The 13,032-nt window shown below is 43.5% G+C and overlaps 1 protein-coding gene across 1 annotated transcript in view; it reads left to right on the top strand.

Annotated features, from left to right (window-relative positions):
- Positions 1 to 13,032, top strand: part of LOC143943041 (cytosolic phospholipase A2 delta-like) — a 92,707-nt gene that overhangs the window by 50,677 nt on the left and 28,998 nt on the right. Inside the window, exons 9-10 of the mRNA XM_077464536.1 lie at positions 321 to 358; positions 9,166 to 9,301. Coding sequence (XP_077320662.1) covers positions 321 to 358; positions 9,166 to 9,301 — 174 coding nt within the window. The remainder of the gene's footprint in view (positions 1 to 320; positions 359 to 9,165; positions 9,302 to 13,032) is intronic.

The raw sequence follows: 13,032 nt of genomic DNA on the forward strand, positions 1-13,032 counted from the left end.
ATAAAATGTAATGCTTTTCACTGATTACTGTGAGCACTGGGAAATGAAAAGCAGTAGGGAACACGTGGCTGAGTGTTTGCAGCTAACACCTACCTGTTACAGTTCAGAGAAAAACATTACCTTCAGCCAGTCATATTGGTTTGATTGAAGCACTAAAGTGCGTGGCAGCCCTTTGATAAATGTTGTATGTAAATCGTACTATAAAATAGGGAGGAAAGGTGGTGGGGGCCTGGGGGTACTGTTAAAAGTTGTTTTAAGCTACAAAACTTGAGTACATTGAACAAGTCTTCTCAACCTTTTATTTCTATTTCCTTCTTTAGGCCAGACCATTGGAAGTGAAACTCAAAGCTAAAGATTGGTAAAGTATAAAATGAAACTCATTGTACTCATTCTGATGAATTATTCCTTTTATTTTAACTGTTTGTCCTAAAAATAAGTCTTTATTGTATCAAATACAGAGACTGTCATTGGCATTGCTGCTCTCCTTCTGTTTTCATGCTCATCCAATTGCTTCATTTTATAAGAGGCTCACCACAACACATCTACAGACTAGGGAAGTCAGAGGGAGGTCAGGACTCCTGGCATTCATATTCTTTCCTTTTCAAGGACTTAACCATACTATAGCATGACAGCCAAGCAGGTGGCATTTTCATAAGGAGGTGTATGGGCAGGGCTTTTATTCAGAGGGAACCTGGGGGAATGCAGTTCTGGCACCTCCAGCACTGACTGTATGTAATGGCAAGGTGTGCTGAAGGGTCTATTGATGCTGGCTTCTGGGGGGATCTATTGTCGCTGGTAGGGATATACTTTTGTGTATGGGTCTATTGTTTTTTTTTGTTTTTTTTTTGTTTAATAAATGGTTATTAAAGATAAACAACAAACATATACTGTAAAATCCACATACAGCGCCCAGTCCCATATACCAGGGGACAGAATTATCAATTAGCATCAGAGCATCTTGGAGCAAACACAGTAAAGCAATAACGGAAGTGCCAGTGAAAAAAAAAAACATTCTAGAGAGTATGAGCAAAGTGCACAGCACTGATTCAAGGACCGGGTATCATGTTGTCTATCACAGAAACTGAGAAATGTAATTAAATAACAGAAAGAGGCAAGAGAGTGTAAAGGGGGGGAAAGAGAAGAAGAGGAGGGTCAAGGAGGGGAGAGAGAGGGTGAGGGTACGGTGGCTTGCGTGGTAACATGTAGAGGCTTAGCCTGCGCTGCTCAGTGGTGTTGTGCTAAGATATCTTTGTAGAATGTAGTGGAGGTAAATTCCCTCCAACAAGACCAAGTCAAAAGGGTTTTTTGTGAGGTATTCTTATTGGTATGAGTAATGTCCTCCATGAGGTGAACTGCCGCAATTTTATGCATCCAACTTTTCAGTGACAGGATCTTGGGTTGGCCCCACAGGGCAGGTATTAGTGCCTTAGCTGTGTTCAGCAGGTGGGGGATGATGGAGCGCTTGTACTCGCCCACAGGATCTGTAGTAGCATGGAAGAGAATGGTTCAAGGTTCATTAGGGAGGAGGGTGCCAGAAATACGTTGAATAATCTGGATGACACTAGACCAGAAAGGCTTGATAAGGGGGCATGACCACCAGATGTGTGTATGAGTGGCCTTGAACCCACAGTTCCTCCAGCATAGCGGGGAGTTGTCAGGGAACATCCGGTGTAACTTCGCTGGGGTGTAGTGCCATCTGGTGAGCAATTTGTAGTTAACTTCAGCCATTTGTGAGGCAATGGATGAGACCTGGGTTAGTTGTAGCACCTTCCTTTTTTGTAGGTCTGTGAGACTGGCGCCTAAATCTTCCTCCCATGTGGCCAGATAGGGCGGGAATGAGTTATGGAGGAGACTGATGAGGGCCTTATAGAACAACGAAATGCAATGCAAGGGAGGATCCTTGGGGTAAAACACTACCTCAATTTCATTTAGAGTCTCGGGGACCTCTCAGTGGTCGGGGCAGGGCCCGCAGGAAGCACTGTAATTGAGCATACCTCCACTTGTCCAGGAATGTAATCGGCTTGGCGCCGAGTATTTCTGACAAAGGCTTAGTGGCAGTGTTCCGGAGGACCTGGTGTAGCATCAGGGACCCATCAGAGGACCAGGCATGAAAGCCTGGATCTAGTAGTCCTGGTAGAAAGTATCGATGGTGAAGAAGTGGCATTAGAGGGGAGTTGCAAGACCAGGAGAACTGTTTGTGTAAGTTGTCCCAAACAGCAAAGGTGGAGGAAATAAGCGAGGAGGTTTCAGTACCAAGATGTCTGTGAATACGAGGGATCCACGGTGTAACCTTGAGGTCTGCCCCACATAAAAAGTGTTCCATGGCCACCCACAGCTTGGCGTTAGCAGCGTACTTCCAGTCTGCTATCCTAGAGAGTATAACTGCATGGTAATACATCCTAAAGTTTGGTAGGGCCAGGCCCCCAGCATCTTTGGCACGGTATAAAACGTCCCTAGATACTCTGGGATGACTGTTCCTCCAAACATAGCGGGAGATCATGGTCTGTAGCGTTGTAAAAAAACCTATGGGTACCCCCATGGGGATCATTTGGAATAGGAATAAGACTCTGGGCAATATGTTCATTTTAATAACGTTAACCCTCCCTAGCCAGGAGTGTGAAAGTTTCTTCCATTTTCTCAGGTCTTCTCTGATATTGTTCAGTAGTGGGAGGTAGTTATATCGAAAAAGGGAGTGAATATTTGGTGTAAGGTTGATTCCTAGGTATTTCATATTACGCTGAACCCATTTAAAAGGGAAGAGGGGTCGTATTAGATCTGCTTCTCGTCTGGGGAGATTAATGTTTAGAATTTCCGATTTAGAAAAGTTAATTTTAAAGTTGGAGAGGTTTTGGTAGGTAGAGAGGGCCGACATCAGATTAGGGAGGGAAATACGGGCCTGTTGGACAAAAAATAAAATGTCATCAGCATATGCTGCATATTTATGGGTCGTGGGACCTACCTGAACCCCATGGATATTAATGTTATGTCTAATTGTGGACAGGAAGGGTTCGAGGGTGAGAGCAAATAGGAGCGGGGATAAGGGGCAGCTGTCTGGTCCCCGTTGTGCAGAGAGAATGAGTCACTCAGAGAGCCATTTATGCGGACACGAGCTGTGGGAGTGGAGTAAAGTGAGGTTATGCGGTAGAACATTTTAGGGCCAAGACCTAGGTGATGCAGAGTCGTTTTGAGGTAATCCCAGTCCACCCTATCGAACGCCTTTTCGGCATCCGTAGAAACAAGTAGGGTGGGCTGGGAGCACCGTTGAACGTATTGAATCAGGGATATGGTCCGGAGGGAATTATCCCTGGCTTCCCTACCAGGTAGGAAGCCAGTATGATCCTTAGAAATCCAGCTAGGTATTAAGGGAAGTAGCCGATTAGCCAGGACCTTGGAGTATAACTTGACATCCACATTAAGCAGGGAGATTGGCCTGTAGCTGCTGCATGCTGTGGAGTCTTTACCTGGTTTAGGTATGACTGTTATGTGGGCCTCGAGAGATTCCGTGCGCAGACAGGATTTGCGAGATATAGAGTTGGAGTAAGCTGTGAGGTGGGGGAGTAGAATGTCACTAAACGTGTTATAATAGCAGACAGTGTACCCGTCAGGGCCAGGGGCCTTTCCCGCGGGAGATGACTTTAGGGCTGCCCGGAATTCCTCCACCGTAAGGTCCTCTTCTAGGGCCTGAAGTGCGGAAGCAGATAACGCGGGCAAATTGGCCTCTCTTAAATAAGCCTGTATGCGATTGCGTTTTTCCCCCGGAGTGAGCGAGGCCGTTGCTAAAAGCCGCGGCTATGTGGGGAGTAGCATGTACTAAAGTGCCATTGGGAAGTTTTATTTTGGGGATGAAAGACCTGGTTTGTTTTGCCTTGAGGGATCTCGCCAGTTGCCTACCGGGTTTATTTCCCCACTCATACAACGACTGAGTGAAGCGCCGGAATTTCCTGTTAGTGTCTAGGTCAAGGAGGGTATTTAATTCCTCCCGTTTCAGGGTGAGGGCTTGTAAATGAGCCATGTGTAGGGTAAGTTTATGCTGCTTGTCCAATTCTGCAATTTGACCAATGACCTGCTCAATCTACCGACCATGCTCCCTCTTCTTCCTAGATCCCAGTTCGATGAGTCGTCCCCGCATGGTAGCCTTGTGAGCTTCCCACACAACCGAGGGGGAGGACTTGGGAGAAGTATTTTCGGCGAAATACTGTTTCATGTGCGAGGCTAACTCAGATACTTCAACCTCGGTAGAGAGGAGAGAGTCATTGAGCTTCCAATTATTGGAGCGTTGTGCTAAGGAGGGCATGGTCATGCACATTGATACCGACGCATGATCAGATATAGTGGCTGTACCTATATGAGCGGACTGCAGAAGTTGGAGATGATGGTGATCTAAAAAGATATTGTCAATGCGCGAGTATGATTGGTGTGTTTTAGAAAAGTGAGAGTAATCCCTGTCTTTGGGGTGGAGTATACACCAGACATCGATCAATTGTAGCTCGATCAGCCTGCGTTTAAGTCTTTTAAATGGTATGTGGGAACGGCCTTGGGAGGTGTCCATGATGGGGTCAAGAGGTATATTAATGTCACCCGCTAGGATAGTTAAACCCTCGGCGAAGTGGGCTAATTTAGAGAGAATCTGGGAAAGGAAGGTAGGTTGGTGCCTGTTAGGGCAATACACGTTAGCCAAGGTGCAGCGTGTATTGCCCAGAAATCCCTTTAAAAAAAGATATCGACCATGATCATCCGCTAGCATTTCAACAAGACGGAAGGGAACCCTGCTGCTGAAGCCTATGGCCACTCCCTTCGCTTTATTCGTATCCGACAGGCTGTAATACCATTGCGGAAATTGGGGGGAGGTCAACTTGACCGATGTTGTATGCGTCAAGTGCGTCTCTTGAAGAAAGGCAATTGAGTATGCAGTTTTTTTCAATTCACGGGTAATCTGGTGTCTTTTTGTGGCAACATGTAGGCCCCTCACATTATATGAGGAAATTTTTATCGAAGCCATATCATCAGCACAGTGTTACCTTTAGGCTTAAAATTCCACGCAAGCCACCTGGGGGGGGGGGGGGGGGGGGGGAGTAAGAGGGGAGGGAGGAGACAGAGGGAAGAAAGAGAAACTGGAGTAGAAAAGACAATCTGAAGCGTCTAAGAATCATTTCTAACATTAAACCATTGGGAACAGTTAGTATGTCACGCAGCAATCTGCCGTGATCCCTCAGGGGAAGGGGAGAGCAGGCGGCAACCCCGTCCTCAAACCAGGAGTCGGGGTTCGAAAGATGAATGCCAGCTGCTCCCCTCAACCCCAAAAGGGGGGGGAGGGTAGGGGGTTTACTGAGCGAGACGCACATGGGAGCAATGTGCCCCGCCAGCGTTGTATGGGTCTATTGTTGATTGGCAAGTCTACTGTTGCTGGTGGGGGGAGGTGTCTTATCTTGCTGGGAGGGGGGGGGGTCAATTGTTGCTGGGTGGGATCAACTGTTGGGGGAGAGGTCTATTGTTGCTGGGTGCTAAGAAATCTGTTATTGCCTCTAGGGGGTCTATTGTTGCTGAGGATAAGACTATTGTTGTGTAGGGGATATATTGTTGCTGGGATGGAGTATATTGTTGCTGGGGGCTCTATTGTTGCTGGGATGGAGTATATTGTTGCTGGGGTGAGGTCTTTTGTTGTTCATTGCAAGGGATTTGTTTTACTACAGTATCTTTCTTGTTATTAACAAATACCATAGAAATTACTGAGTAGCACAAAATGATACTTGGTTCTGTAGGGGGTGGAACCAAGGGAAAGTGCTCAGAGATGGGTAGGAGGCAGAGACGAAGGGTGACTTGAAAGTGGAGGGTTCCTACACCTACTCCCTGAGAAAAAAAAGCATCGGTGTGATGCTGCAGCTGTGCCATGTCGGCTCTAGGCCCAAGAACTGAGTAATCACAGAACTGAACACTGAGTTCTCAGTCTGTTTGGGCAGAGAACGGTGACTGTCACTCACTGGAGTTCCGGGCTGAAAAGGGGGTGGGCACAGCTGGCTTTGGGTGTCAGCAGCATGCTGAGAGCCAGAGCCAACTGTCAATTCCAACATTATAGTCGGAATCCTTCTAGAGCCTGGAGTGGCTCTGTGATAGCTGACAGTAGGCTTTAGCCCACTGTCAACTGATTCTGGGTCGCATGAGAACACTCAAATGATGGCCAAAATCCTCATTTAATTTAAAGCCCAAATGAGAGACAAAATTTAAATTATATTCTCAGGAACTAAACTGTAATTGTAGTTCTTATTGGAGAACTGGGACACTTGTTGCCAACATTCTACAATCATTTTCAATAAAGATTTTGAGTTTATTTGGTGTTTTCAAGCTCTTGATGTAAACTGTGGCCTCAGAGGGTGTCCAATTCAAGGTTCTTCTGCTCTAGCGTTGCACTGTGTGTAGTAGACTTAGCAGGAAACTGACCATAAAAATGTTTCCAAAACTGTGAAGGCTACTTTTTCTTCACAAGTGTTGAGTGTATGAATAGAATATCAGACCAGTAATTTCAAACTGGCTTAATGGTCATCTAAGCTGTTCTCCCAATACAAACTATACACGGTTATTGCACAATAAAATGTTGTGTGACGGGTTCTTTATTTTCGCCTGCAAAAATGTATTTGTTCTTTCAAAGGATTAGCACAGCAGTTTCCCAAAGGGTGTACAGTGTTTAGTGTACAGTGTTTCGAAATGCTGATGTTATTCGGCTGACTGTCATAAATTTATCTTACCACAATTGCAATTTTTTATTACTGTACATGATAGGAAAACACCCAAGGGACAAGGACATATTGTACAAAATTAGGATCTAAAATGTATGTTGTGTAAAGCGCTGTACACCAATTAATCAATTAACATGAAAAAGTTATAATATTTAATGTATTCAACCTTGCAGCAAATCACAAAGGTAATTGGATTATTCCCTTGGATGTCCTCTAGTCATGTTTTTGCATGACCTGAACATCTGTTTAGGAACTGTGACATCACAAGTGTTCATACAGCAGATGTTAATGCGTTTAAGCCTTGTCAGCCTTGTTCACAACAAGTTTGTGTTTCTTATGGAGTATTAATAAATCTGAAGACTTTTAAGAGCATGTGCGTAGTTGCGGATCATCTTCTATTATTGTGTTTGCAACCGTGCGACTGCTCATCCTGCACCCAACAGCTCTAGATGATCTCCTTAACTTATTGGGTTATAGCACCGTATTTTTACTACATAAACCCTTGATATGCATGCTTGCTGTGGAGCTATCGCTCTGGTATAAAAGTATCAATCCTATTGGATCAACATGACAGCCATTCAGCAAGGGTTTTAAAAAGACAAGTCAGCAATGATAGTATATATTTTTGTATCAGCTTGTTCTTTTTAAAGGATATTCAACTCAAAGTGTGTAAATGTAATACATGACACAATAAAAGAAAAGCACTGAACCTCGGCAGAGTCATAACACTGATATCCAAATGAGTAAAGCATATCTATTTATTGTTAAAAAATCCAAGGCAAACAGTTAACCAGGAAAATCCCATAAACAGTGGATTACTTGTAGGAGGAGACCTTACGAGTGACAGTATGACTCCAGGAAAACCACAAAGGAACTGGTCGGGCTTTTAGGGTGAAACACACCGTGGGACTACAATAGGGTTTTAATGCAGCTGGATGGTTCCAAAAGACTAGGATGGAGGTCATGTGACCAGCAAAGCCAACCAGGTACACCAGGACCACTGATGTCGGCTCCCTCGCTGGTCGCAGGACCTCCACCCTAGTCCTTTGGCATCATACAACTGGATTACAACCTTATTGGAGTCCCACAGTGTGGTTTACCCTACCAGCCCAGCCAGTGCCTCTGTGGTGTTCCTGGAGTCATCCTGTCACTCATAAGGTCTCCTCCAAGTAATCTACTTGGGCCAGAACCACTGTTTATGGGATGTTTCTGGTTAACTGTATGCCATGGATTTTTTTTAACAGTAAATAGACATGCTTTTTACTCATCTGGAGATCAGCGTTATGATTCTGCCAGAGTTCAGCACTATGAATAAACTCGCCACCGCCCTCATCTATAGCTGGCTATAGCAGTAAGTGGCATTGGAAGGCTTAATCAGGTAACAACAAGGCCTGGGGAATGCCCAGGAAAAATCCAAGCCTACTTACCACCAGCTCGCAGACAACCAAATTGAACAGCAGAACCATACTTACATACATCATACTTTAGTGTTAGGACCACAGATACAAGGGTGCCTTGACAAGGCTCTGTGGCTTACGCATGCGTTTGCAAATGCGTGCGGACTAAACCCCTGTTTTTAACGTACTGTTAGACAGGTCAATTTGGTTGTCTGCGAGCTGATGGTAAGTAGGCTTGGATTTTTCCTGGGCATTCCCCAGGCCTTGTTGTTACAGGGTTCAGCACTATCCCTACTTTTATTGTGTTTTTCCTCTGATCTCATTGGTTTATGAGTTTCTGGAAAAGCAGCAATCGCTAAGCAGCTTCCTTTTTCCCCCCAGTTGGGCTGTGAGTTATGCACCTGAGTATTTGGGTACAAATGTAATACATTGCAGTTTGCCAGTCCTTAGATGTGGTGGCTACATTCGTTTTCTTCTTTTTTTCTTTTTTTTTTTTTGCAGGCTAAGAACATTTTCTGCAAGCACAAAAAATACCCGTTGACCTTGCCAAAAGTTCAGTTTCTTTGTAAATGTGCACTAACATATCTCAAAAAAAGTTATCTACTTCTGTGAAGTACATTACACCAACTTCCCATGTAATAGAGATGAATAGAGGAGGAGGTGTTTGTAGTCCAAATCAGGAGAGCAGACTAGGGTGACACCACTGTACCTCCTAGGACAGGAAATGTGATACTGGCAGGATCACTAGGTGACAATAAAAAATAAATAAAAATAAGCCTAGCAAAAGGAAAATAATGTAGCTACCACATCTATAGACTGGTAAGCTGCCAAAAGCATTTTTGGGTTTCGGGTTTAGATACTTATGTATTGAATTGTATTTGTATTGAATTCACATCTAAATATAATGTTATAGCATGGTCTGTCCCAGCTCCATTCCACAAGGATTACTGACATTCTGTGCTTTTGAGTTGTCAAATCAACTGGAGTTGTTACTCTGGTTCTGCTGTTTGATACATGTGTACTCTTTCCCTTTCTAGCACAGATAAGACGAACATCCGTCTGGGGTTTGGGATCTGTGATGAAGAAATTATTTTCCGCTCAAAGAGGAAAAAGATTGTTGCTGACGCATTAAAGAAAGTTTTGAATCTTGATCGAGACCTGCAAGAGCATGAGGTAGGCAGATATCCATAAAAAAATATTCTGCTCCTAACATACCAGACAGCACCTGCTTAGTAATGGGCAACACCATTGGTATGGGTAGCTTTATGTGCAAATTGGAATCATGTTTGAGGCCTGATTCACACCTATGCAGGTTGCAGTTTGCATATTGCAGGTGCATTTTGGGTTTTTCAAGACACATTTTTGATCCATTGAACTCTATAGAACCAAAAAACTGAAAAAAGTCCCTGGCCCTTTCCATAAAATGCACAGATGTGGAAACCAGGTTAAATGGACTGTAGTGTGTTTCTGCAAAACTGAAAACGCACTAAAAATGTAGAGGCGTGAACCAGGCCTAAGGACGATTTTTCTATGGCAAGTCATCATATGACTGACTGCAATTTCAAAGTTATTTATTTAATTAGCTCAATAAGGGCTACTTTTCTTACTTGTAGAAAACATTTTTTTTGTGGTAGGAGGTTCCCCCATGTGATCCCAGCATATATACATCATTATAGGCATAGGGCGGTGACCTCACATGGGCTTCTCATTTTACTTATGTTGGATTTATACAATATTGAAATGGTGTGATCTGCTATTAGGTTTGAATTTCATGGCCCAAATCAAAGCCATTCATACAAATTACAGAAAGTGGGAGGATGGTGTGACATCATAGAACAGCTTTTTCAGCACTCTGGACTTTGGGTCTGAAGTGCTGGAAAATAACTCCATACTGAAATTACTCATCCTTCTGTTCTGATTTTTCTTTTCTTTTTATTGCTGCCCATGGCCTCATTGGGGAGAATTCACTTCACTTCTAGAGATGAGAGGAAATATTTCAGTGAAATAACACATGAATTGGGCTCTAATTTCGTATTCAAGTGGAGCTCCAGACTCCTTCAGAAAAAAATAAGTCAGCAACTACTAATACTGTAGCTGCTGACTTTTAATATTAAGATACTTACCGGTCCATGAATCCAGCGGTGTCTTCACCTGAGCCGATTTTTCAGTCGGCTCTCGGGTGTTGCTGCTGCCATTATGGGTAAGGGCTTCACTGCGGGTTCTCTACTGTGGCCGTGGGGAGGAGGAGGGGGCCCAAACTTCCGGATGAGTTTGCCATGGCAAAGTCAGCTGTAAGTGGGAGTGAGTACCTGTCAAAACCAGGTATCTACTCCTCCACCGAAAGGTGCCAAATGTGGCAGCGGAGGGGGGAGGAGGCAAATAAGCAGAGCTTCCTCTTTTGGGTGGAACTCCACTTTAAACTTAAGAAAACCTTCCCATGTTTCTTTGCATGCCTGGTGATGCCCCCAAATTGAAAGCATAATGCCCCATACACACAAACGAAAAAAACTTGGATGGTTTTTCCGACGGAATTCCGCTCAAGCTTGGCTTGCATACACATGGTCACACAAAAGATCTCGGAACTTTCGACCGTCAAGAACGCGGTGACGTACAACACTATGACGAGCCAAGAAAATTAAGTTCAATGCCTCCGAGCATGCACCAAATTGTTTTTGAGCATGCGGAAGAATTTTGTGCGTCGGAATTTGTACAGACGATCGGAATTTCTTATCAGAACTTTTTCCAACCAAAAAAATTGAGAACCTGCTCTCAATCTTTTGCTGGCGGGAATTTGTAAAGAAAAAGTCAGATGGAGCATACACGCGGTCGCATTTCCCGACCAAAAGCTCTCATCGGTCTTTTGCTGGCTGAATTTCCAATCGTGTGTACGGGGCATAAAAGAACATTATCCTCAATACATGTTTTTATTGAATAAAAAAGAGATGAATATACTCTAATAAGCTAAACAGCAGCACTAAACAGGGAAGCACTGATCCTGACTGAAAAGTTGCTTGTCAACACTAGGAGACAACTAAACAAGTCTCTGAAGAAGAAGGAAACCTGAAAACACATTAGCCAATGTGACTACAAGATTTTCGCATATGGACAAGCGGATGATTTTATGATAATGCTATGACACAAGTACTGGTTTGTAAATATATTCACTTCTATTTTATTCAATAAAAACTGGTATTGAGGGTAATGCGCTAGACCTACGCGCCTCTGTGGTCTTCTATACTTTCAGTTTATTTGGACTCCACCAGTCTTTGGAAGGCAGCAAGGTGTGCATTATCCACATATACTAAGCCCTTGTACACACGGTCGGAGAATCCGTCGGAATGTGTCCTATCGGACCGTGTCGTCGGATAATCCGACTGTGTGTGGTATGCATCGGACTGATTCCGTCGGAATATCCGTCGGACCCAATTTTCCAACATGTTGGAAATATTTCCCGACCAACTGGGCCTGTCGGACATACTCCAATCATGTGTAGAGAATTTTGATCGGACCAAGTGCCACGCATGCTCAGATCAAATTCCTACATCAAAGCTATTGGCTACTAGCCTGAATGTAGTCCCATCATAACGAAATTACGTCATCACATTCTGAAAGATCGGATTTTTTGCCAACTTTGTCCAACCGTGTGTATGCAACAGTTTCGGACAAGATCCGATGGACAAAATCCGACGGGCAAAATCAGACGGATTTGGTTGTGGAAATCTCCGACCGTGTGTACAGGGGCTAAGAAGATAAGAGTCTGATAACATGTTGAGACTTACCGCACAGCACAGGAGAGTAAACATTGTGATATGCTCTGGTGCCCCCAAATTACCCCTAGCAAAAAATTTGAAAATGGCCACCACCCTCTCCGGTGCATCAGCCGGGCTTTTTGTTCCAAGCATATTTTTATTGAAAGCAGTCAGAGCCAATAGTACAAATCTCCCAGGGGTACAAGAATGGATTAACCATGTAGTAACAAAAGTAGTCATAGTAATCCATCAGTTACATAAGCCAGGCTTTTTGAGTTTACTCCATTTTAGGGATTTTGGATGTGATTTCAACTAAAATACAACTTTTGAATTTGAAATTTGGTCAAAATTCCTAAATAAATCAATTTTGATCCATAAAAAGGAGTATATAGAGCCTGGCCTATAAAGGGAGGATTGACAATTCACTGATTGCTTGCTGGAGGTGGCTTGCGGGTGTCACTAGCATTGCATGGCAATATAGGAAAGTTTTCTTACAAGTTTTTTTTTTTTTTATACAAGCAACATTTACCTAAGCAGAGCTGATTGGTGAAATTGGAGCCTAATTATAAAAAAAAAAAAAAAGTTACCTGGGATGAAATAATTTCATTCTTCTCGTGTCTCATTTCCAATCCATGTGACAGCAGGACAAGAAATGAGAGGAAAGTTGTCACTGGGACAGGAAGGCACAGATAGTAATAATAGCCTAGCAGAGTATTTAATCCTTCACCGTTGGGGGCAAAGATTGCAAATAAAAATCTGACAGCGGTTGTATCTATTCCCCAAAATAAAAAAAATAATATAGGTTGCTTTCACACTGCTCTGTTGCAAAAACACGGTAAAAATGCGAATGCATTTTTGCCACTTTCTGGTGCGGTTTGCACCTGTGTAAAAAGAACACATGACTTCAAAAACACAACTGTAGGTGCATTTATGATACGTTTCTGCCGTGTTTCTGATGTGTTTTCCATTCCTTTAAATAGGGAGGTGCTTTTTTTTTACCACACAAAACATGCATCACAAATGCAGCATGCGGCTGACTGGTGTGAAGAGCTCCATAGGGTTTAGTGGTCATGCATTTGATTCTGCTTTTGGTAAGGCAAAAATGGATGAAAAACTGATCAGTGTAAACCGGGCCTTATTCCTTTTTAAGTCACT

Source organism: Lithobates pipiens, unplaced genomic scaffold (assembly GCF_037356315.1).
Source record: "Lithobates pipiens isolate NorthernLeopardFrog02 unplaced genomic scaffold, aLitPip1_a1.2 Scaffold_30, whole genome shotgun sequence".
Taxonomy (NCBI): Eukaryota; Metazoa; Chordata; class Amphibia; order Anura; family Ranidae; genus Lithobates; species Lithobates pipiens.